Source organism: Ovis canadensis, chromosome 1, assembly GCF_042477335.2.
Source record: "Ovis canadensis isolate MfBH-ARS-UI-01 breed Bighorn chromosome 1, ARS-UI_OviCan_v2, whole genome shotgun sequence".
Classification (NCBI taxonomy): Eukaryota; Metazoa; Chordata; class Mammalia; order Artiodactyla; family Bovidae; genus Ovis; species Ovis canadensis.
This window is the reverse complement of record NC_091245.1, coordinates 37,920,634-37,947,679: the sequence shown is the minus strand read 5'-3', so window position 1 is coordinate 37,947,679 and position 27,046 is coordinate 37,920,634. Positions and strand designations below refer to the sequence as shown.

At 41.3% G+C, this 27,046-nt stretch overlaps 1 protein-coding gene across 6 annotated transcripts in view; it reads right to left on the bottom strand.

The window, feature by feature from the left end:
* The window catches only part of PATJ (PATJ crumbs cell polarity complex component), a 394,842-nt gene that overhangs the window by 73,246 nt on the left and 294,550 nt on the right, over positions 1-27,046 (bottom strand). For all 6 annotated transcript variants that reach the window (XM_069593029.1, XM_069593048.1, XM_069593038.1 and 3 more), the window contains exons 32-34: positions 13,266-13,334; positions 8,889-9,003; positions 5,487-5,620 (exon numbers count right to left, since the gene is read on the bottom strand). In XM_069593029.1, coding sequence (XP_069449130.1) covers positions 5,487-5,620; positions 8,889-9,003; positions 13,266-13,334 — 318 coding nt within the window. The remainder of the gene's footprint in view (positions 1-5,486; positions 5,621-8,888; positions 9,004-13,265; positions 13,335-27,046) is intronic.

The following is a 27,046-nucleotide window of genomic DNA, read 5'->3' as shown; positions in this document are numbered from 1 at the left end:
TCTAAAATATTTTTCTTTCTCTTCTCTAGAATTCCCAAAGTTGATAATAAAATAACCCCAATTAATGACACCGGAGAGCTATATTTTAGTTTTTATAGGACACTGCAAATAAAACTTCTAATTAGTAAGCAAACATTTCTGATGCCCAAGGGATTTAGGGATAGGTGTTAGCAATACAAGGCAAGTATCATAAGAGGTAAGAGTCCTCGGTCTTTCATTTGGAAGAATATTCCAAGTCTCTGAGCCACAAGATTTCATGCAAATTTGCTACTCCAAGACCAAAAAGGGGGCAAGAGAGAGACAGGATGAAAGGATGGCTAGATAAGATGGATGGAGGTAAATTTTAAAAATAGGAATTAATAGACTGTTTCTTTTATGTAATAGGCCTTATCTAGCTCCCTGGTTGCATGTCTCCCTCATATTCTTATGTTGAAATCTTAGTGACCCTCCTCAAAGGAGGCAGGGCCTCTGAGAGGTCATGTATGGATGTGAGAGTTGGACTATAAAGAAAGCTGAGAGCCGAAGAATTGATGCTTTTGAACTGTGGTGTTGGAGAAGACTCTTGAGAGTCCCTTGGACTGCAAGGAGATCCAACCAGTCCATCCTAGAGGAGATCAGTCCTGGGTGTTCATTGGAAGGACTGATGCTGAAGCTGAAACTCCAATACTTTGGCCACCTGATGCAAAGAGCTGACTCACTGGAAAAGACCCTGATGCTGGGAAAGATTGAGGGCAGGAGGAGAAGGGGATGACAGAGGATGAGATGGCTGGATGGCATCACTGACTCAATGGACATGAGTCTGGGTGAACTCCAGGAGTTGGAGATGGACAGGGAGGCCTGACGTCCTGCAGTTCATGGGGTCGCAGAGTCGGGACACGACTGAGCGACTGAACTGAACTGAACTGAAATAAGGTCATGAGGGCAAAGCCCTCGAGGATGAGTGCCCTAATAAAAGAGGCCCCACAGAACTCACTTGCTCCTTTCTCCATGGAAAGATATGAGAACCTGCAGCCCAGAAGAGGGCCCTCATCCTACTGTGCTAACACCCAGACTGCTAGCCTCCAGAACTGTGAGAAATAAATTTCTGTTGTTTTTAAACCACCCGGTCTGTGATGTTTTGTGACAGCAGCCTGAACAAACTAATGGCACCTGCTTATGAGAAACACACATAAAAACTAGCCCATGTTGATTAAATCTAGAAAGTTCATGCAACAGTTTTACTTTCTTCTACTTTCCAGAGAAATTCCCTGTTTAATAGTCCCTATTAGGGTTTTACATTAAAGGCAGTAGAATCAACTTGAACGAGTGTGTGAGCTCTTTAAGGGCAGGGTTGCTTCACTTCAGCTTTGTATCCTCAGCAGTAAACAAAGGCTAGCCTCTGAGCACACATGTGCTTCCTATCACATAAGAGCCACACTCCCCAAAAGCAGACTTGGGAGTACATCATTTGGTTCAAGCAACAGAGACAAAGGTTGTCAAGGAGCATTGGTCCAGGTGTGCAATAAACCTTCCCAAAGGGGTTACTTCAGCATTACCTTAGTATTTTAAGAGGTCTATTTAGATGGCTGGCTGCAAATTCAATGGGATGCTAAGTGAGCTCTCTCTCTCTCTCTCTGTGATCTCAGAAACCATTTGTCTTGGCTCCAGATAAACTATTTATGGCAGATAGAACTGATGTGGTGTCAAGACCAAGCCCCAGAGGCTTAATACCTCTAAAGATGGCAAAAAATATCTGTGGGATACCCAATAAAGAGGGCACAGAAACCTTAATTGGGAGGGCTGGGGAAAAGCCTTAAGAAAGACCACCAGCCCTTAGAATACTCTAGCACCAGAGCTGAAATAAGGATGCGTCACATAATCAAAAGTCCAAAGGCAAGAACTTCTGTCAGCAGATCTCAGCATTGCCCTCGATTCCTTTAATACGGTCTCCTCTTTGTTTGCTGACTGCCTGCTGCCTGGATGCACTTCTAGGACCTGATTGGATAAAGTGACCTGGAGTGTCAATTAGCTGGTATATCCCATGTGACCTATGTCAAAATTTGGAGGTGGGGAAAGGAAAAAAGAAAGGTACTTGTTGTGGTAAACACTGGGTTTCTCTGTTAAAGCACCTTCCACCCCCCTGCTGTTCAGCCTCACCAAAATAACCTGCCTGTATACTACTTGTGAGTCAAACTTACAGCTTTTGATGAGGTACCTGAGGTTAGGAAATAAAAACTGTGTCTCATTTCTCATTTTTAAGTGGTGCTTATCCTTCCAAGGACAATGGGATTTACAGTCTCAAAAGGCAGAGGCATATATTACGAACCTCAAGATGCTCTTAAAGAATTTTTTTTTTTGGTTGCCTCATGGTGGCAAGAAAAGCAGAGAATAGTGTTTCTCAAACAGCCTCCCAACCAGGATGCAGGAGGTGCTGTCAAGCAGTGGAAGCCCTTGAGCTAGTAACCAGCAGCACAAACATACAGGGTATTTAAGATCCAAGAGCAGACAGGTATATCTAGCCAACCCTCACAAAGCAAAAGATCAAATTGATAACAACAAAAGAAGAAGGAAAATAAAAACAAATCAGCCAATAAACTCATTCAGTTAGGTCAGATATGCTGATTAAAGTCTTATAACTTCCTCTGGAAAATCTAGTTTCTGTCTTATTTTAAGCAGTTATTAAGAGATTCATATTTACAAAAAATAAATCAGAGGGCTAATTTTTCTTTATGAAGAATTCACTGAAGAATCTCCTTAAAATGTAATTTCTCTGGTTCATTTCAAATATAACTTTATACCAATTTCAATTTATTTCCTATTCAAGAACATCTGTTTGGGAAAATGAGGCAATAGAATGAGAAGCAGACAGCCCTAATGTTCACGGTCAACCAGCAATTTCTGAAGACCACCCCAATAATCTTAGTATATGACATATATGTAGATGGTCGACTATCAGCTCCAAGATCGGCTCAGGAGAGATCATGGAAGTTGGAGAAGCCAGGGAAGCCTTGCATCGGGGACTGGAGGAGGTACAGACTCCTGAGGAAGAAGCGGGAAGGTGTAGAAAGAGAGCAGGTTGAGGGGAGGCGAGCAGAGGCTGAGAGGCTGGAATGCATATGTGGGTCTGGGTAACTGTTATGGTCCTTTGTCAGTGGTATGTACCCTCCGGGGTACAGCAGGAGCTCACTGGTGGATGGAGGGATAGCCAAAGTGTTTCCATGGACTATTCAAAGGCCAGATCACATATAACTAGAAGGCATTACTAAAAACACAATTTGAAAATGTAACCTAGACCAAAATATGTAAAGGGAAGCTTCTAAGGAAGAGTTCACTTCTTTCCTCAATAACTAATGCTGAACAGGGAGTGTTCCAAGCCAGACCACAAAATAGTAGAAAAGTCCTGGGACCTTAAAGAGGCAAAGACCCATGAAAGAGCTGGGAGCTAAAACTGGCTGCTAAGCTGGCTAACTCCAAGTGTTCCCAATTCCACCCAGGCTGATGAAAACATCACTGTGGACATGGGGAGCCACACACAGCAGTTCCTGCCAGCATAGGCCAAGTGAGAGTAATGTAGGAAATAATTAGCTGGAACCCTGGAGAAAAGTTTTAACAATATTTTAATTGAGCTGAAGGAAATAAAATCCTTTAATAAATAAACACAAACCTCTGTGTACACTGAGGTTCAGGTGGCTCACTAGTAGGGTCAAATGAACCACTAGGGTTCTCTAGATAAGGCCTGATAGCAGGAGAGAAGAAGCATGACCAGGAAACACATAGAAGGCAGTAAAACCCTGGTTTCTACAACATATGTTGTTCTTGAGTTGCCTAGTGCCTTAGGGAACTAATGTCTGTCTAGTCAAGGCTATGGTTTTACAAGGCAGTGGTCATGTATGGATGTAAGTTGGACTGTGAAGAAAGCTGAGCGCTGAACAATTGATGCTTTTGAACTGTGGTGTTGGAGAAGACTCTTGAGAGTCCCTCGGACTGCAAGGAGATCCAACCAGTCCATTCTGAAGGAGATCAGTCCTGGGTGTTCACTGGAAGGAATGATGCTAAAGCTGAAACTCCAATACTTTGGCCACCTCATGCGAAGAGTTGACTCATTGGAAAAGACTCTGATGCTGGGAGCGATTGGGGGCAGGAGGAGAAGGGGACGACCGAGGATGAGATGGCTGGATAGCATCACTGACTCGATGGACGTGAGTCTGAGTGAACTCTAGGAGTTGGTGATGGACAGGGAGGCCTGGTGTGCTGCGATTCATGGGGTCGCAAAGAGTCGGACACAACTGAGTGACTGAACTAACTAACTAACTAGGGAACTAATATTCATTACAGGAAAATAGAGCAGGATCTCTCCTCATCCCCCACAACAGTACTAAACACAGAAATATATTCCTGTCAAAAGTGGAAAGAATAATTTTATTGATATTATACTTGTTCTGTCTGTAAATCTGGCATATACAATTAGCTGCGTGTGTGCTCAGCTGTGTCCGACTCTGCAATGCCATGGACTGTAGCCCACCAGGCTCCTCTATGGGATTGTCCAGGTAAGAATACTGGTGTGGGTTGCCAATTTCTCCTCCAGGAGATCTTCCTGACCCAGGGATCAAACCTGGGTCTCCTGTGGCTCCTGCACAGGCAGGTGAACTCTTTACCACTGAGTCACCTGGGAAACCCATATTCTCCAGGCAAGAGTACTGGAATGGGTTGCCATTTCCTTCTCCAATGCATGAAAATGAAAAGGGAAAGTGAAGTCTCTCAGTCGTGTCCAACTCTTAGCAACCCCATGGACTGCAGCCCACCAGGCTCCTCCGTCCAAGGGATTTTCCAGGCAAGAGTACTGGAGTGGGGTGCCATTGCCTTCTCCTATATACAATTTACTTCTTACCAAATAAAATGGACAAAAGAAATAACCAAAATGTGCATTTAAAAGCATATTCATTAATAAGAGTGATTTTCTCTAGGGAGAGGCCCTGGTTGGGGTTAGGGTTGAAGGCAAGGCTAGGGAACAAGGGTAGGAGACAGATTTATCTTTCAGTTTATATCCTTCTGTGTCAATTTAATTTTGTATAATGTGCATGTATTACTTATTCAAATAATATGCACTGATTAATCACATTTTTATAAATCAAAACCCAAGGAGTTTTACATTTCAGTGACTCTACTGATTAGTGACAATCAAATGTACTGAATAACGAAAGATCCATCATACGTAAAAACTGACCTTTGAGGCCAGTTTTTAAAAAAATTATGAGTAGATGTGAACATGGTCAAAATAAAGCCAAGCCTAAATTTTGGGACTGGAGGAACTGATGTACACTTTTATGTATCAGTTCACTAAATAGTAATGATTATAATGATCATAATAGCAGTATATAATAGCAATATAGTTCATATACTTACATGCCAAGAAAAAGCCAAGTCTTTCATAGAAGTGACACGAGGCCATAATAAGGCTCAGTATCTAACTCTGTACCCGTGGATATACTATACTTCTAGAAACTTACCAAGGGTGTGTCTTTTCCTCCCACAATGCTGAGACCAAGGCCCGAACGCCCTTTGGATATTTCTATAATCATCTCCTGGCCAGGAATGATGGGACATGTGGCGGGGTCCACTGACAGAGGAGCCTGGAAACCACCTGGAGAAGAAGTGAGCAGAGTGACGGCAAGCAGGAGAAGCATCTCAGCTTGTACACTCTACTGCTCGGGGAGTGCAGGGTTTGTACGTGTTTATCATTGCACTCTTTTCCTGCCAAGTATCATGAAGGGAAACACTGGGTCACCACTCCCCATTTAGCCATGGATGAAACATGACATTCCTATGACACTTTTGAGATGAAGACAATAGCTACCACCAACCCAAACCATCAACCACTTTAGTTACACAGTATTTGAAATTTTTTAAATCTCAAAATATACCATGAAAACTGGAAATGTAAGTTGATTAAATAATTAAGTACATGTAGGTATATGCCATAATTACATATATTAATAATGATATATATGATATAAATTTTGAGCTATAGTTTTAAAATACTAGAAATAGTGCTTCAATACTTTCAGTTAGAGCATATCATATGAATTAAGACGTATAAAGGATCCAATCAATAAAGCATGACAAATGAAAATAATCCCCAAATGGAAACATAGTAAAAGAAAATTGTGTCATAAACTGTAAAATTAATTGCTGGGTCCATAAATGAAAAGCTTGTTAAAAGAGGCATTGCTGTTTTACTTTTAAAATTCATTGTTTTAGGCCAGTTTTTCTAAAAACTGGGAGAAAAAATATTTACACATGTCCATTTTCAGTCAAAAGTCACTCACACATTTTTCAAATGTTTGAAAAATCCAAACATTGAAAATTACAGTTTCAAGAGAATCTTATAATAGTTTCTAGAGAACTTCATATTTTTTATAATTAATTTTGATCACTGTGAATACTGATTCTTGTTGCTGTTTAGTTGCTAAGTTGTGTCTGACTCTTCTGCAACCCCATGGCCTGTAGCCTGCCAGGCTCCTCTGTCCACAGGATTTCCCAGGAAAGAATATTGGAGTGGGTTGCCATTTCCTTCTCCAGGGCATCTTCCCAACCCAGTGTTTGAAGTCTCCTGCATTGGCAGGTGGATTCTTTACTACTGAGCCACAAGGATCCTTACCTCGTGACAGAGTTTGCTAAAGGACTGATAATAAAGGGCCCCATCTACTGGTCAGCTGTGGCTAATGCACAGAGGCCAAGCTGACATCCACAAACCTCTGCTCAAGCAAGGGCCAGGAGACCATGGCCCCAGTACCAAGAATGGCTTCTACTTCAAAAGGTTTAAAAAAAAAAGTCAAAAGAAAAATAACATTTCAACACATGTGAAAAGTATAGAAATTTAAATTTTAATATCTGTAAATAAAGTTTTATTGGAATACAGCTCTACTAATTCATTTATATCCAGTCTACAGCTGCTAACGGCAGAGTTGAGTAGCTACAAGAGAGACCATATGGCCCACAAACCTCATATTTACTACCTGACTCCTTACAGAATGTTTGCCAATCCTTCCTAGAAAACAAAAGAAAACAGGCTCCAGGTAAGCTTGTAGGGGCTCTGCTCTGACTCAGCAATCATTGTCTTTGGGACAAAACGGTACAGGTTTCCAGATGTTGCAGAAATGGATTTGAGTTTCCAAGGAAATTAAGGAAACAAATAGTGGATGAAACTGAGGTTCATTGGTCATCAGAAAATGTATGTAATTGCTATCTAAGAGGCTGTTTAGGGGATCAAATAAATAACGTGCTGGCTCAGCCCAAGGTCCGGCATAGTGTAGCATTCACATAGGTGCCATTCCTGACCACATGGAATTTATAAATCTAATGGCCTCTTGTTTAATAGTGAGAAATTTAGTGACATAGCCTCAGTAACAATTTTAAAATGCCATATTAAACGAGTATTAAACTGTAAACCTAATTTGACTCTAGATATTTATACAACACATATATTTCATGCTCTATTTTTCACTAATTTACAATAAAAACAATGTACCATGGCAGTAGAGCTTCACGAATGCTTTAAAAAGTTCATGATCCTTACATAAATCACTAGTTTAGTCTCTTGACTGAGGGAGAGCAGTCAGAGACACTGGAGGCGGCATTTCTTTCCCTCTTCTGCTTCTGCCTCACCCTAGCCCAGCTGTAAGTCAGTCTCGGTGATTATTTCTCTCAAAGAATCCAGCCCAAGGCCTGACTCCTACCAAGTCCCCAATCAATGTTTGGCAAGTGGATGGCTGAATGAACCTAATTTCCACAGATTAAACTGTGGGATGATTAACTTCTGTTAACGAGGTAAAAATGTGGGATATTTATTATCAAGATTCCACTGGTCTACGTAGGGGTCATCTCACGTCTTCGGTAAAAGGCCAGGTGGTAAATACCTGGGGCTTTACATGCCATACCAGCTCTGGTGCAGCTATTCAAATCTCTCCTTATAGCGTGAAAGCAGCCATGGATAATATGTAAACAACCAGTATTCCCATAAAATTTTATTTATGGACACTGATATCTGAATTATATACAATTTTCATGAAACAGTCTTTTAATTTTTTTCTAACCTTTTAAAAATGTGAAAACCATTATTAGCTTCAGGACCATATAAAAACAGATGGTGGGCCAACTGTGACCCAGGGGTCAGAGTTTGCTGACCACGTTCATTAAGTATTTTGGTAAAAATCTAGTGCTTTAGAATATACCTGCCTCGTAAAATTTTTAAGAGTTAATGTTCATAAAAAAAAAAATGTAAAAGGCAAATACCATAAAGGTGTCAGGTCTCCTAAATTCACACAGGGTCATGTTTACCACTGGTGAGCAAGGTGTTTTAAATAGTCCTTCTTTTAAAAATGATTTATATTGGATAAAAGCAGGTGGAAATATTCATTATTCATTTTGAAGTTCTATTTTCAACCATTAGTCAGCATAATACAATCTAGCAATTCAGAGATAAAGTAAATACTTATTTCACTAAGCACTGAAAATTAACAGTCTATAAATAGCTCATATCAACATATGCAAGTCTACAATTTTGCTCAATGTGGTTTTTAAGATATACTACTTGTGAACTATATACAATCCTTTGGCATGATTAGATAATAATCCAGAAGCCTCAGATTCAAGTAGCATATATTGAGGGCCTTTTTTTTATTCTAGTACTTTTATATTCAATGAACAATAAGCAATCCCACTGGTGGAGATGAGGAAAAAGATGTTGGAAATCAAGCAACCAATCCAAGTCCCAAAGCTCAGGAAGTAGAGCAAGGATGCCAGCCAGGCTTCCTGACTCCTGATCCAGTGCTCTCTTCAGGACAACACAATCCTTTCCTTTTCTAAGGTTTGATGAATCAATTCAAGTCTGCTCAGAGAAAGGGTCATACCATAGCCTGTGAAGTCTGCATCTGTTGAATGGTATGAAGTTGGTGCTAAAGGTATCTCTTGTGAACTGAAGGACATTTTCATTGAGTATTTTTGCTGTTTCATTTGGCTGCTGGCCTACAAAAGGAAGGAAAGTTAGATGAATGTCAGAGAAGAGGAAGGTAACAAAAGGAGAAGGCTTTAAAACTGGGGTATTGTCACCAAAACACTCCAATAATGCCTCTTGAAAATTCAAGTTGGAGAGGTGGCAAGGGGAAGTTAGGATGATTTTTGTTTCATTCCCCATGCTTCCTTAATTAACTTTAAAGCACTTTGGTGAAGGATGGATCAAGGAAGGGAAGAAGGACAGAAACCATCATTGTGGTTTATGTATGAAACCAGAGCTGGGAAGCATTTTTACATGATGAAATCAATGTGAAGTTTATAGATCTGTGGTGAGCCCAGTGAAAAACAATCTATGCTGCGGATGTTCTGGGTACATGACACTGCCTGTCTCTTCTGGACACATTCACATGGTCAAAGATTCATGAGGTAGGTTAATTGACATGAGGGGTAAGAAAGGGTAACAAGCATCTGCTGAAAGCCTACTAAGTGCCAGGTACATCATTACACTTCATTTACCTAAAAAAAAAAAAAAAAAGCTTATTCACCTTCAATTCCCAGTGCCTGGAACATAGTAGAGCCTGGATAAATGCTGAATGAATGAATGAATGCACAGAGCATAATTGAAGACATGGAAACTCAGTGGGAAATAAATCTGTAACTCAATGAAAGTACAGAGACCTTTGCTGTGTGAGCTTTAGAAAATGAACTTGTAATTCTAAATTTTTGTTGCTAAAACCTTTAATGAGTATTAGTATTAGAAAACTAAGAAAAACCAAAAGGACTCCATGCTTGCTTAACAGGCAGTTAAGAAATATACAGAGTAACCTGACCTGCCTTCTGGATCTGTAGTTAGCCAGGGAACCCATCCCCAGCTGGAAGATTCTGGTGGAGACAGTGAAGCACCAGCCTGTCCCTGGAGTCTAGAAATAGGATCACGGTAACTGCTCCAGAACAACAACACCCCAAGATTCCAGCAGTGGAAGTCTATGCTTCAATACAAGGCACTGTGCAGTATGCAACAAGGAAAGCAATACCACTCATTGTATATCTGTATTGTGCTCACCAGTTTTCAAAAACACTTTCATATCCATGAATTCATTTAATCATGAGAATAACCTGGAGAATTAGACAATGTTACTCTCTTTTATACATGAAGAAACCAAGACACAAATGTCAAGTGACATCTGAAATCACACAGTTAATTAAAGGAAGGAGTAGGACGAAAAGGTGGTATTTGAAGAATGCTACAAGTTTAAAGTGTTTATCAAACGGCTGCTAGGCAATGATTCTACTGATGTTCATTTTTTTTTCCTCTGCAGTTTTTCTATTAACATCATTTAGCAGTGATTGTACACTTATTTAAAAAGACTTTCTTGAATACATATTGTTGGTGATTTTAAAAAGAGGAAAGTAGAAAAATGACAAACCAGGAGTTACTATGAGAAAACTGAACAATGGAACCACCAATCCAATTATTCTAAGGACCATATTCCCCAACCTCCTTGAAGCCAGACATAACCACAGACTAGTCTGTGTTATGGTATGGCACATAAGCAAACATGAATGTACAATTTTCAGGTTGTTTTCTTAAGAACAATCCTGCCTTCCCCTTCCCTATATGAAATTCAGATGTAATGTAAACAACTGGAGCAGCAATCTTAGATTAAAAAAAAAAAGACGCTAAATTTTGAAGATGGAAGAGTAATCAAATAATGATGCAGTAATCAGATAAGAGGTGCTTGGGTTCATGACACCGTAGAGACACTGTCATCCTCAAACTGATCACAGCCACCCTGTTATGTAAAAGAGAAACTTCTTGCAGCAATTGAAAGTAATCTTAATACACACAGGACTTATGTCACCTCTCCTTTGTATCATTTCAAAAAAGAAAATTGATAACAAAGCTATGTGCAGGCTACAGAAAAGCTTTTATGAAAAGCTGTGAATTTTAAAACAGGAAAGCACGTGAGACAGGCATCACTACCTCATGACTTTTATAACAACAGGGAATGTTTGTTGCTCATCTTTATTTCCCAGTTCATGTAGCATCCCATTTCACTGTGTGTGCTAGGAAAGTTTCCAATAAATATAGGTTGGAAAAATGAGGAAATAGTTCATAGAAACCAAGTGAAACAAGCACATATATAGAGAGGCTTGTTGGTAGGGGTGGTGATGAATGAATGTAGCCGCCATGATTCATCCATTGACATAAAATCAAACTACTAAGTATTGAAAGATAAAGATTGGATTTGTAGGCTGTAAAATTTGAGTGTTTTAAAGTTACATAAAAATATTTTGAAAGATGAAGGACTGCACTTGCTGTTGAGTGTTACTATATTCTAACATTAGAGTTTGAATGGATTTTATAAGTCATACAACCAGCTAAACCAGGGGTTCTCAACCCTGTCTTTATAAAAGAAGCTGTTAGGGAGTTTAGCTGTTAGGGAGTTTAACATTTATGAATGCTAGAACTCCTATTCTAGACCAAAGAAATTGGCACTAGGGATATGGAGCTCAGACAAATGTTTTCAGAGGTAGGGGTGGGGATGTTTGTCTTTTTAAGTTGAAATTTATTTTTTAAAGTTAAACCATGAAAAAAAAAAAGAGTTAAACCATGGATTCTTAACCCAGGGTAAAGTGAAAGTGAAGTTGCTCAGTCGTGCCTGACTCTTAGTGACCCCATGGACTGCAGCCTACGAGGCTCCTCCATCCATGGGATTTTCCAGGCAAGAGTACTGGAGTGGGTTGCCATTGCCTTCTCCATTAACCCAGGATAAATGAGCTTCTAAATGGTTTTCAGAGGGAATCCTGGTAACTACATAACCTCTGTGTTTGTAGCAAAGTACCAGTGTTTTTCTGGGAAAACAGTCTATACTTCATCAGATCTTCATGATAGGGAAAAATATCACTACTCAAAAGAAGATATGAATTGCTGAATTTTCTATCACTAATTAGCTATGTGACCACTGACAAGCCACTCAACCTCCCACATGTCCTCATCTTTAAATCAGTGGTGATAACTCTTCACCTTGCAAGGTTGTTGTGAAGACTGAAAAGTACATAAATAAACCTATCACTATTTCAAGAACAACTTAGGAGTTCAGTTAATAATAGCTATTACTGGTTTTATGTCCTTTGATAACATATTAATAAATGATCAGCCAGTTTCTGATTTAAAACCTTCAGGGATGAAAAATTCCATTTCCACAAGGAATCTATTCCATTGTGGAACAGCTGAAATGGTGGGGAAGTTCTTTATGATGAGCTGACACAGCTTCACTGAAGATGTTGCCCACTGATCTCTGAGCCATTTCTCTTCTGCAGCCGCAGAAAAGGGTTATCATCACTTTCCCAAAGGAGAATGTTTTATATATTTAAGTGCTCATTTTTCAACAGGGAAAAGAAAGGCCAGAGGATGTACAGGATTTACCCAAGTTCTAAAATTCTATGGGTTATAAAATTTTAGAGATGCTTGATATGTGTCTTGAGACAGGTGGAAGTATAGAAAGTACTATCACATTAATTGTATTTGCAAATACATTACCTAAGTTAAAAAAAAATCTGGCTCTAATTTTTTTTTAATTCCTTAGTTTTCAGTTGAACTAAATTTTTTCAGTTGAACCTTATTTTTAAGGTTCTTTCTACATCTATCTGTTTTTATTTAGGTTTCTGGCATACAATTTTGGATACTTTACAAAGGCATTTTCTTTGGTAAGGTTTGAAATATCATATATTCCCCATAAACTCTAGTAATGTGTAGTTCCTTAAACATAAAACTAGTTAATATAGTAATAATGTAAACTTTAGCAGCACAAAAAAGTTCTACAATGACAAAAGTACAAACATTTGACAGAAATTTATATTTTTTTAAGAAGAAAAGCTATACATACAAGAAACATTTGTTCTTACATTTGTATTTCTACAAAACTATAAATTTTTCCTCTTAAAATTTTTATTCATGACATTATGTAGGACATTATGAGGCCCTCAGAATTTAGGTGTAAGTGTATTTTCAGAGATGCCTCACTTTCAAACACTTCCATAGGGTGTTGGTACAGGGACACAACAGAGGATATTTCCAAATATCCTCTATGCACACCCTGCATAGAACAGGTGATATAGCTGCAGACTGTCACCAGGTTGGTAGACACATCATAGTTTCCTGCCAAGTAATAAAGGATCAGATTTCATTAAAACCATCTCCTTTTCTTTTGGAACCCATCATTATAATTCATACCATCCCAGTAGAGCAACCTAAAGGGTCAGTTACGTACATTGTCAGCTGGACATTCCAGTGCCTTTTGCTGACCTGCCAGCACACCAACCACCTGGGAGATGTCTTCCTGAAACATAAAAGATAAGGCCAGTTATCAGCATTACAGGGTCAACTGCCCTCTCCAACTTCAGTAGTTAAGCACCATTTAATGAGGCTTCAAGTTACCAACAAAAATGACACACCAGGCTGAAAAGTTTTATTCAGCCACCTGTAATAACTCCCAGAAATGAATGCAGCTTGTCATTTCCGAATGCTCTTTTGGTCCTTTCAGATAGGTCAGCCTTTAAGCCTATCAGATATCTTCTTATGGTCATTTCAGCCAGAGGTTTTTCTTCTGCTGTCATGCCAGTGATCACCATATCTATATTTATACCGAGTGTTAAATCCTTTCAAGTTTCTAGTCCTGATATTAGAATTTCTTTCCCCTTAAGATATCCGATTTAAGGCAAAACAGCACACTCATTAAAGACACTAGGAGATAAAAGACATGTTAGTCAGAGCTCCGTGGAGAAATGTGGACTTCAGACCTGAGAGAGATGCAAAGTATCAGAACATATGTGATAGTGATGTGTAGTTTAAAGTACAGTTAATAAAAATAAATGATAACAGCGATAAACTGAGCAGAATGCTTATCTCTGCTCCCACCATATCTCATCCTTTTTTTACAGGCAATTTATAGGGGAAATTATTATATGATGGTTTACTCAAAGGCATGAACTCATGCATTTTGTTCGACCAAGCAGGGAACATGGAGAGAAGCTGATCTGGATAGGAGAAAGGATGGGTTTACTCTAACAGCAACAACACATGTGCTCAGTTGTGTCTGACTCTTTGTGACCCCGTGGACCATAGCCTGCCAGGCGCCTCTGTTCATGGGATTTTCCAGGCAAGAATACAGGAGTGGGTTGCCATTTCCTCCTCCAGGGTATCTTCCTGATCCAGGAATCAAATCTGGGTCTCTTACGTCCCCTGCACTGGCAGGCACAATCTTTACCACTGTGCCACCCGTGGGTTTATTCTAGCCCTTGGTAAATGTCTGAGAGACACCCAGGCGGAGAGGTCAAGTACACAGTTGGCAGGTAGTTAAGCTATCTCAAGATGAGAAGAAAGGTGGGACTTGTAGAGTAGAGTGTTAGGAGTTTGTGACCCTAGCTCCTGAACTTAAAAGTTCTGAAATCCTGATCAGGTTACCTGACCTCTCTAAGCCTGAGTTTCTTCATATACAAAGTGGGAAAAAATAAGAGTAGTTACACAGTAGGGATGTTGAAAAGATTAAACGGAGCAATACACGAAAAGCATTTAGCATGGTACTTGGCAAATAGCAAGTGTTTAATAACGATGCTAATATGCAGAGTACATCATGAGAAATGCTGGGCTGGAAGAAGCACAAGCTGGAATCAAGATCGCCAGGAGAAATACCAATAACCTCAGATATGCAAATGACACCATCCTTATGGCAGAAACTGAAGAAGAACTAGAGACCCTCTTGATGAAAGTGAAAGAGGAAAGTGAAAAACTTGGCTTAAAACTCAACATTCAGAAAACTAAGATTATAGCATGTGGTCCCATCACTTCATGGCAAATAGATAGGGAAACAATGGAAACAGTGACGGACTTTATTTTGGGGGGGCTCCAAAATCACTGCGGATGGTGACTGCAGCCATGAAATTAAAAGATTCTTGCTCCTTGGAAGAAAAACTATGACCAACCTAGACAGCATATTAAAAAGCAGAGACATTATTTTGCCGAGAAAGGTTCATCTAGTCAAAGCTATGGTTTTTCCAGTAGTCATGTATGGATGTGAGAGTTGGACTATAAAGAAAGCTGAGCGCAAAAGAATTGATGCTTTTGAACTGTGATGTTGGAGAAGACTCTTGAGAGTCCCCTGGACTGCAAGGAGATCGAACCAGTCAATCTTAAAGGAAATCAGTCCTGGGTGTTCATTGGAAGGACTGATGCTAAAGCTGAAAGTCTAATACTTTGACCACCTGATGCGAAGAACTGATTCATTTGAAAAGACGCTGATGCTGGGAAAGATTGAAGGCAGGAGGAGAAGGGGAAGACAGAGGATGAGATGGTTGGATGGCATCGCCGACTCAATGGACATGGGTTTGAGCAAACTCTAGGAGTTGGTGATGGACAGGGAGGCCTGGTGTGCTGCAGTCCATGGGGTCGCAAAGAGTCGGACACGACTGAGTGACTGAACTGAACTGAACTGAACTGAATGATGATAGTGAATGAAACCTACCTATGATAAACCCACGTTCCTAACTCTCTTGTAGGGTTGGTGAAATTACCTGGATAGGACATTTTCTCCTTTGGGGAATGCTGGCGTATTATCTGAAACTCCCACCCTAGTCCCCACTCTGGTTTCTTCTCTGGACATACTGGCATACTCTTTCTTCAACAGGGTCCCATCAGATTTGTAACTACACCATATATAATGATCAGATTATGCCCAGTCATTCATTATTACTAGATTAGGTTATAATTTCATTTTGTCTCCTTAATCCCTATTAGCTTCTAACCTGAGAGATTTAACCCCACCACATAATATTCTGAGACTACAGCTTAGGACTCCTGGATGACTGTATCACTAGCTGCCTACCTGTAACTTATTTTTTAGGACCATAACTATCTCTCATTTAGATTTTCTCTTTTTCCTCCATATGGGAGAAAGATCCTAGAACTCTTTTCCTCATTCTTGGCTTTTTTTTTTTTTCCTTATTTTAAACTTTACTCCTAAACAGATAATGCGACATAAAATGAATTTTAAAATTACCTCATCCTTTAATTCTTCCTTGAGCCCCGGCATGGTACCCCTTAACAGTATGACCGATTAATTTTATCACTATTTTTAAAAATGTTTAATTGGGGGATAACTGCTTTACAATATTGTGTTGGCTTCTGCCATACAACAGTGTGAATCAACCACAAGTATACGTATGTCCCCTCCTCTTGAACCTCCCCCCTACCCTCTCCCCCATCCCACCTCTCTAGGTTGTTACAGAGTACCAGGTTGAGCTCCCTGTGCCTATATAGCAGCTTCCCATTGACCACCTATTTTACAAACGGTAGTGTAGGTATACAGGACTTCCCTGGTGGCTCAGACAATACAGCGGGAGACCAAGTTTCGATCCCTGGGTTGGAAAGATCCTCTGGAGAATCTGCCAACAATGCGGAAGACCCAGGTTCGACCCCTGGGTTGGAAAGATCCTCTGGAGAAGGAAATGGCAACCCACTCCACTACTCTTGCCTGGAGAATCCCATGGATGGAGGAGCCTAGCAGGCTATAGTCCATGGGGTCGCAAAGAGTCGGACATACATATCGCACCCTCCCCTTCTCCCTTCAAACTGTGTCCAAAGCCTGTTCTCTATGCTTGCATCTCTATTCCTGTCCTGCAAAGAGGTTCATCCATGCCATTTTTCTAGATTTAATATATATGAGTTAATATACTAATACAACTGATTTTGTCTTATTTGCTTCTTGAACATACGGCAGAATAGAACATGAGCTTGATAAAGGGCTAGTGTTGAATGAATCAAAGTTCAGGAACTTAAATCTTGAATGCATCTGGGTAGATTTCAGAGCCAGTCATGAAAGAAGAACACACAGTGGAAGTGACCCTGTGGCCTCTACTTTAAAGGATCACAGTCAAAAAAAGAGAAGACATTGTAAAGTCAATAAATGGTGCTCATGGAAATTTTCAGAATAAGAGTTCTAAACTGTCTTATAAATGGAAACTATTGGTGTTATTCCTTCCAGTGTGAATCTAACAGACTTTGGAAGAGTGAAAAGTGCCTCTACTGGAAACGATACAGCAGTCTGCAATTCTATCTTTGCTTAAAGCTAGATTAACCAGCAATGTGACAAAGAAGCTGACTTCCCTGCTACATACTTTAAAACTCACTTTGCATATGACATAGAGGTACTATACAGAGGTACTGAACTTCCCTAGTGGCTCAGATGGTAAAGAATCTGCCTGCAATGCAGCACACCTGGGTTCAATCCCTCAGTTGGGAAGATCCCCTGAAGAAGGGAATGGCAACTCACTCCAGTATTCTTGCCTGGAGAATTCCATGGACAGAATAGGCCGGTGGGCTACAGTCCATAGGGCTGCAAAGTCGGACACAAATGAATGACTAACACTTTCACTTTGGGGGCTTCCCTGGTGGCTCAAATGGTAAAGAATCTACCTGCAATGTAGGAGACCCGGGTTTGACCCTTGGGTCAAGAAGATCCCCTGGAGAAGGGAATGGCTACCCACCCACTCTGGTATTCCTGCCTGGAGAATTCCAGGGACAGAGGAGCCTGGTAGGCTACAGTTCATGGAGTCACAACGAGTTGGACACCACTGAGCAACTAACACTTTCACTTTCACTTCTGGGCCTCCCAGGCGGCTCAGTGGGAGAGAATCTGCCTGCCAATGCAGGAGGCGTGTGTTCAACCCCTGGGTCAAGAAGGTCCCAGGAATAGGAAATGGCAATTCCTCCTAGTATTCTTGCCTAGAAAATTACATGGACCAAGGAGCCTGGAGGGCTATAGTCCATGGGGTTGCAAAGAGTCAGACACAACTAAGCAACTATGCATACACACAGAGCTACTACTAATTCACAGAACTTGCCCTCATCATTTGCACTTTTAAATAGAAAGGGCACTGGACTAGCAGCCGAAAAAATTTGGGTTCAGATTGGTTCCACTACCTATTAGCAGGAGATTGAGGGCAAAAGGAGAAGGGGTCAACACAGGATGAGACGGTTGGATGGCATCATTGACACAATGAACATGAGTTTGAGACAACTCCAGGAGACAGTGAAGGAAAGGGAAACCTGGTGTGCTGCAGTCCATAGGGTCGCAAAGAGTCGGACACAACTTAGCGAGTGAACAGCAACAGGGTGCTTAGAAATCTTCATTTCTCCCAACAGTAAGAATGCAGTAACTGCTACCTAAATAAAGCGTTGCGATCGAGGTTGAATTCAACACATGCTTGAGCATCTGCTCAGTAGTGTGAGAAAAGACTAATGGGGTCCTGTACATAGGACATGTATACATCTGGTGAAACAAATATTAGAGAATTAATGATGGAAACACTGCATTACAACTGAATGATATGTGTGTGAAGGTATGTGGCAGGTAGCAAGTGCCAGAGAGGTATTGGTTTCCTTCCCTTTCTCTTTCCTTCTCCTCAAAAGTGTGGAAGGATGAAAGCAGAGCTCTGAAAAGCATCTGGTCCACCACAATGCCCCATTTCTTATACCGATTACCCTTAAACCTCTGGTCTAAGGTATGGAGCCAGCACATGATGGGGAACCACCAGAACCACCAGAATTTAAGGAGCACAGCTGCCAGTTACCAAGTCAGGTGGGCTACATGTATGTTGAGATGTCAATGGACAAATAGACCTGTGTTAGGTACTTTCATCATCCTCATTTCATAGCTGAAGTACTGAGAATCTAAAGTACACACCGAGTCAGAACTGAACGCAGACACATCTTGCTCCAGAGTCCCTGCCTTAACCAAGGGGTAAACCACAGGGGCAGGGAAAGGGCTCACTTCCTCCCACAACTCATACAAGATTCCCAGGAGTCAGCCTCAACACCGAGGTTCCATTTTAGAGTTAACAAATCAGAACAAGCCATGCCTGCTTATTGTGAGCCTGGGCAGAACAAACGAAACTCGTGGCATTAGCCATTGCACTGACCTCAGGTGAGTCACTTTCCTTCATGTTTACATATGAATTTAGAACTTATTAATTTCCCTGGAGAAGGAAATGGCAACCCACTGCAGTATTCTTGCCTGGAGAATCCCATGGACAGAGGAGCCTGGCGGGCTACAGTCCATGGGGTCACAAGAGTCAGACATAACAGCAACTAAACAACCACTTCCACCACTAATTTCCCAACTACAGCACCAAGGGAGATCTTAGCACCTTCAAAGATGAGGTTCTGGGACACTCTACAGGGTTGACTTTGCACAGGGGACCTCTACGTAAGAAAACTGAGGAAGGAAAGCAGAAAGGTCTTCATGAAACAAACCGATATGACATATTCCGTAACACATTCAGCACAGCCAGAGTTCCTAAAACAAATGCTTGGTGGGCCAGGTAAATCACTCTGATCTAGAGCAGGAGCTTCGGGGGATGGACATAAAAAGCACCACTGGGAACATCCTAAATGAGAGAGAATAATGGGACTGATGTTCAGCTTACACTCACCAAAACTGGTTGACTTCGGTCCCCAAGATGGCTACTCAACAGGCCTGTCTGTCTGGCCACATGTCCAAGTGTGGACACTCAAACCACACAAGAGCAAAAGTGAACCCAAAGGCAGAGAGTCAGCCCCTTTCTAGCAGAGAGGCTTAGGTGCTGGGAATAGCTGTGCTCCAACAGTGCTGAGGAAGGAGGGCTGAAGCTGAGAGTCAGACAGATGTGCAGAATCACCTCTGTCAGCACCAGGCCTCCGCTTCCAACCGTACGGGCCTTCAGTTATGCAAAAACAACCTGTAGCCAATAAGGCGCCTAAATGAAGATGAAGTGAATTGAGCATAAGACACAGATTGAAGAGGTTTGGCCTAGATCAGTCCCACCCTAATTCCTACTCACTCATCTAATCACCTGATCAAGTGAAATCCCATTAGCACAAGGTCCCATCTTAATTCCCCCTTCAATAGTACTTACCAACACCAAGTTATTTAAAGTCAGATTCAGATCCTGCCTGTGATACTTACTAGTTGTGTGTCTCTGAGCCTCAGTTTCCTGATCTATAAACTGGGGATAGTAATAGGACTCACCTAATATGAAACACGAAGTCACGCACTTAGAATGATGTCTTTTAGAGCATATAGTAAATGCAGTGACAGCATTAGCTGCCATCATTCTCAGGAATTCTGAAAGCTCTGAAGGGAAGACCTATGTGTCCTGCTCACTGTGATATGCCCTGTGGCTCTCACAGTGCTGGGGATATAACAGCAATACAAACTTGCTTATTGACTGCTTTCTTTGAAAAATAAGATAATAAACATAAGTTTTAGGTTATAGGATCTTAAAATTATGTTCGCTAATAAGGCTTCCCCAGAGGTGGCTCCGGAGAAGGTGATGGCACCCCACTCCAGTACTCTTGCCTGGAAAATCCCAGGGACAGAGCAGCCTGGTGGGCTGCAGTCCAAGGGGTCGCTAAGAGTCGGACATGACTGAGTGACTTCACTTTCACTTTTCACTTTCATGCATTGGAGAAAGAAATGGCAATCCACTGCAGTGTTCTTGCCTGGAGAATCCCAGGGACGGGGGAGCCTGGTAGGCTGCCATCTATGGGGTCGCACAGAGTCGGACATGACTGAAGTGACTTAGCAAGCAAGCAAGAGGTGACTCAGTGGGTAAAGAATCCGCCTGCAATGAAGGAGACACAGGAGAAACAGACTCAATCCTTAGGTTGGGAAGATAACTTGGAGGAGGAAATGACAACCCACTCCAGTATTCTTGCCTGGAGAATCCCAAGGACAAGAGGAGCTTGGCTGGCCATAGTCTATAGGATTGCAAACACTCAGACACGACTGATGTAACTGAGCATGCATGCACAGAGAAATGAAAGCTTTACAAGAAATACCACTACACTTCTGAGAAGCTCTGGGATTCAGATGATGGAGCACCAGTCACAGGAGAGAAAGTATGAGTTCAGGGCTCTGGACTGTCACAACTGAGAGCTTCTCTGGGCCTCTCATGCTTGCTAAATAATTATGATTATAAGATTACTTTCTCAGGACTTTCCTGGTGGTCCAGAGACTAAGACTTTGCCTTCCAATGCAAGGGGTGCAGGTTCGATCCCTGGTCAGGGAGCTAAGATTCTATAAGCATATGTGCATGCTAAGTCACTTCAGTCATGTCCAGCTCTGTGCAACCCTGGGGACTGAGGCCCTTCAGGCTCCCACATGCCTCAGGGCCAAAAAAACAAACAAATAAAAAAAGATCAAACAGAAGCAGTATTGAAACAAATTCAATAAAGACTTTAACAATGATCCACATCAAAGAAAAAAATCTTTAAAAAAATAAAAAAGATTACTTTCTCAATTTAGAAATATCTGGTAAGCAATAGCTTCCTTTCTGACAAGATGAAATTCGAAGTTGAGTAACAAGTCTCCACAGCAGGCCATTAAATCGGATGGGAGTGAAAGAAAGCCAGCAGATGTCCAAGATGTGAATCTGTGTTAAAATGTGTTATCTACATCTCTACTGTCTTTGAGTTTGTGAGGTTACTTCACATCTCTGTATTATCTTCATTACAATGCAGAGGGGAAGAGAATGGAATGAAAAGACCAAAGGTTTTCTCTTGTGACTTTTGCACAAGAAGTAGACTTGACTGCAGATATAGTCTTTTTTTTTATTACTAAGAAAGGGAAATTTATCATGTAGGCAAATCTCAAGTGATTTTCAGAAATACAAGACATAAAGTACGATGAGCTGCGAAAAATGCCACACATGTGAATGCATTTGAGCTCTGCCATTGGTAATTTGCATACTGTCACAAAAGAGAGGCTGATGCTGACTCACAGAAATTCTCCTATAGGAAACGCTACACTCCTGCTATAGATGCTGTTTTCCTGCTGGATCTGAAACAGAGAACAGTGTTCACACCGTGGCTTCAGCTTCCAGAGCCAAACTAGAAATCCTGCAGTTCTTGATGGAGAGCAAACGGGATAAAAATGGATTTTAAGCAAATAGTTTAAGATCTTACTTTAAAAATGAGCAGGGTATTACCTGAGAATTCCAGCCTGGATACAGAAGACTTAAGAAGAAGCCCATAATCATCAGAAACACATTTTAAACTATTTTTTTCCAATCTTGGATGCCAGCACTTCAAAAGCACTTAGAAATAATTTTTAATCAAGCGCAGCAGTCAAAATTGATGAACTGAACCTGATACAGGGGTATGTTATGTCTTTAGACTTCCACACTGAACTCCTTACCTTCTCCCATAAGTCTGTTTCTCTGTTATGCTTTTCCTTTTTCTTTTAATTACTGACAACATCAACCCCCCAGTTAGCCAGGTTTAAAACTGCAGCCAGCTTTTACTAATCTCTGTCTTTGTCTGCTTCCATTGAATCATTTGCAAAGTATTCCTGATTTCAAGGACACATATGAAGCAAAGCAGATTTTTCTTAGATTTTGGGATTGCACAAGCCAGAAATTTTTCAAAAGAATTTTGGGGTTACAGAGTTACCTTCTGTGGGGGGCAAGTAATTGAGAGCATAGAAATATTAGGTTGGAGCATATGAATTTGCTATTTTATGAGTCAAGAAATGGTCAAATATCAGTGATTTAAGAGGGTTCAACTTATTCAGGTCCTTATTACCATCATAATGTCCTGTAGGAAGAGCCATTTTTACACTAAGTTAGCTAGAACACAGTTTTAAAGGACAGTCCTTTAAATCAAATAAATTTAGCTTTATGAAGAACTCTCCATGTCGATATTATTTTTCATATTTCCCACTGCCCAGTAAACACTGTCACAGATCCATGTGGGTCTAATTAAAAATTCTTTAGTATTATCTGGATAAAGAAAAAAGCTTGGATTTTGGAGTCTGACTGTGGTCAGATCCTAGAGTTTTAGTTAGATTATATGCTCTATGACAAATAAGACTTCTCTATGGGAAATAGATGGGGAAACAGTGGATACAGGGTCAGACTTTATTTTGGGGGGCTCCAAAATCACTGCAGATGGTGATTGCAGCCATGAAATTAAAAGACACTTACTCCTTAGAAGGAAACTTATGACCAACCTAGATAGCATATTGAAAAGCAGAGACATTACTTTGCCGACTAAGGTCCATCTAGTCAAGGCTATGGTTTTTCCTGTGGTCATGTATGGATGTGAGAGTTGGACTGTGAAGAAAGCTGAGCGCCGAAGAATTGATGCTTTTGAACTGTGGTGTTGGAGAAGACTCTTGAGAGTCCCTTGGACTGCAAGGAGATCCAACCAGCCCATTCTGAAGGAGATCAGTCCTGGGATTTCTTTGGAAGGAATGATGCTAAAGCTGAAATTCCAGTACTTTGACCACCTGATGCGAAGAGCTGACTCACTAGAAAAGACCCTGATGCTGGGAGGGATTGGGGGCAGGAGGAGAAGGGGATGACCGAGGATGAGATGGCTGGATGGCATCACTGACTTGATGGATGTGAGTCTGGGTGAACTCCGGGAGTTGGTGATGGACAGGGAGGCCTGGTGTGCTGCGATTCGTGGGGTCACAGAGTCGGACACGACTGAGCGACTGAACTGACTGAACTGAAACTTCAGCTTCTTCATGGGTTGATACCAGATACCTCTTGGAGAGGCAGTGTAGCATGAGTCAGGCCCATGAGTCAAACACATACTGCTTTGAATCCTTACTGTGGCACTTTCTGCCCCTAAGCCTTTGAGCAAGTGACTCAGCATCTCAGATACTCAGGTCCCTGGTCTGCAAAATGGAGGTAATGATGCTTTATTGTGGGGAGGATGGAGATAATACACTGTGTTCATTCCTAACAAATGATAAGCGCTCAGCAAAAATGGGTCATATATTATCACTACTACTGCTCTTGTTGGGATAAATGAGATAATCTTTTCAAGTGTCTATTACAGGGACAGGTACTAATAAATAGTTATTACATAACAGTTTTCTGTCTTACAAAGAGACTTAAAACTCAGTAGACAAGACAGAACAAATCATCTTTCCCTGAAAATCTGCTTCTCCTCCTCTTATTTTTTCACCTTATTTATATGGCCACTCTGCACAGCATGCAGGATCTTAGTTCCGAGACCAGGGATTAAACCTGGGGCCATAACAATGAAAGTGCCGAATCCTAACCCACTGGTCCACCAGGGAATTCCCTTCCTCTTCTCTTTCTTTTCTCGGTGAATGGCATCAACAAACCAGCCAGTTGGCTACCCATGTTGTAATATGAGAGTCCTTGCAACACTCCTCTTCTTCAGTTTTGACATTCACACAATCATTGCTGCTGCTGCTGCTGCTGCTGCTGCTGCTGCTGCTGCTAAGTCGCTTCAGTTGTGTCCAATTCTGTGCGACCCCATAGACGGCAGCCCACCAGACTCCCCCTTCCCTGGGATTCTCCAGGCAAGAACACTGGAGTGGGTTGCCATTTCCTTCTCCAATGTATGAAAGTGAAAAGTGAAAAGTGAAAGTGAAGTCACTCAGTCGTGTCCAGCTCTTAGCGACCCCATGGACTGCAGCCTACCAGGCTCCTCTGTCCATGGGATTTTCCAGGCAAGAGTTTTGGAATGGGGTGCCACTGCCTTCTCCGCACACAATCATTAAGTCCTATCAATTCTAACGCCTGTATTTACTGAAAATCAGCACTCACTAACAGATCCCCTAGTTTAGGTCACTATCAACTTTCATCTCATTTTACTCTAATAGCTTTTTAACTCTTTGTCTTCAGTTTTGACATTTTCTATCAGATTCTTCGCACATAAGCTCAAAATGATCTTATCAATAGGCTAATCTCATCATTATAATCTCCCTTTAAAAAACATCTCATAGGTATTAAGCCCTTTCTCCTAGTCCACAAGGCTCTCCACCAACAGCTCCTGCCTATTTCTCAGCTTTCACTTTTTGCCAGGCCCACACGCCTGACCACAGCTTGTAGACCTGGGATGCAGCCTCAGGTACTCACAGGTGATGGGGATGATGTAGGTACTCAGGTACTCACAGGTGATGGGGATGATGTAGGTACTCACGTACTTACAGGTGATGGGAAGCAGGCGAGGGTTAGAGAATGGTGGGAAGGCAGGGACTGAAATAAACTCGAAGTGAATAACTGATGAAAAGGGCAGCTTGGAATGCTGGTCCATTTTCAGTAGAAAATAGAAACAAGGATCTTTAATGTAAATATATCCTGACAAGCAGCTTGTAACCTTTGCGGTAGACCTAAGGTGGTGAACTCCTGGATGAGCGATATCTTATCTTTACATTCCTAGAGTTTGACACATCACAGATTCTCAGGAAATGTGTTTGAAAAATGAGGGTTCTAGCACACCTAGATTTTATATAAACAAAATCTGGTGTTAACAATAGCTACATTTACTGAGCCTTTCTGCATGCCAAGCATTATGAAGGATTTCACATACAAAGTCACACTTGATCTTCATAGGACAAAATGACTAGCCTCCTCCCCTCACACCCCCATTTTTCAGTGAAGACAGAATAAGTCACTTTCTAGGTCAGAACTAGTGAAGGCTGGTGGGGAAGTTCATGTTTGTTCAGATATCAGAGCCCATGATTTATATTTGACAGTCTTTTTAATCTGCAAAAGCAAGTACAATCAGGCCCTTTGAGGATATGGGTATTACTTATAACAATCAACACTGATTTTTCAATAAGCATGTTCGAAAATTTTATACAGATCAAGTGCATCAAGGTAAAGAGTAAAAAGTGTTCCTAAGATGCTGCTATTCTGGCTGGTGGGGACTGGAAATGGTAAAATGTACTGTCAGCTGCAGTGTGAATTTCCATGTCACAGCCCATTTAGGTTAATGATAGTTAATTCAGAAACAATTCATACTTCTCCAGGCATCTTGCCACCCTGTAAATTCTAAAATCTCCACAGAGAAACTATAGTTTGAATGCACTTTGAGTTGATTGCAATACTCCTCTCAATCTTCTATTCTTGTTCTAAGGGTCAGAAATTACATTTCATAGTGAAAGACAATAGTAAAGACAAACACTGCAGACAGTTTGAAAAAAAAATCTAGACATTTTGAAAAATTCTGAAAAATCTAAGTGTTCTTGATGCTGCTGGACATGAACCAGGTCTGTAAGGACAGGGATCACTTGACACGCAGACTGCAGTGTTGCTAAGCACTGTCATAAAACGAGGCAGGAATGCCAGGCACATCTGCTGGGGGCATTTCCTAGCAGGGTTATCATGGGCTGCTAGCCAAGCCCTGGGATGATGCTTGTTCTCAAGACCCAGATGGTGTAACAATTGCCATTTTAATAGCTTTAAACCTGCATTCAGAGGAAAGCTTTAAAGCACACGTACAGCAGTAGGTTTGCATACTGGGAGCAAGAAAGGCAAATTCTTTGACTGGGAACTCTGTGGAATATACCTGGTAAACACATATATTACCTTGCTGTTTATTATAATTTTTGCAAAGGCAGAATATGAGACTCTATCCTGCCGCCTCCATCTCTCCCAGACTGCCACTGCCTTTGCTGCAGTAAACTCCCAGCCAGCGCATCAGCATCCATGCTGGCTGCTGTCCAATCTGATCACTCACTACAGTTCAACTACAGTTTAGAGTCACCTCCAAAGCCCCCCATGGCTTCCCACTGCCGTAAGCGGAGAGACCATCTCATCAGTGGGGCCTGGTTCTTGTCATCCGCTCCAGTTTAGTTCCTACCTCACCAGTTCTGGCAACCGTGAATGTTCAGAATGTCAGTTTTCCAGACCCACTGTGGCTCTAAGGTTGCCTAGCTCCCTCCTTTGTTTCTTCTTTCTCCCACTGTCAGGGAGCACCAGCTTCTCCTTTAGATCTCAGTTCAGTTTTCCCTGGGAGAGACCTCCCCAGGAAGGTCAAATCCCCCTATAATATGCTCTCTTAGCACGAAACACCTCTTGCTCTTGGCTTTGATCAACGTTTAGATTTCAATCTATTTGTAACATTACATGATGTCACTGTCCTAAGAAGACGGTAAGCATCACAAGAAGAGAGACTGCGTCTGTTTACCTTCGGTAGTATCTTCCCAGGAACCAGCACAGAGTGCAGCAATGGGCCAAACACAAGAAT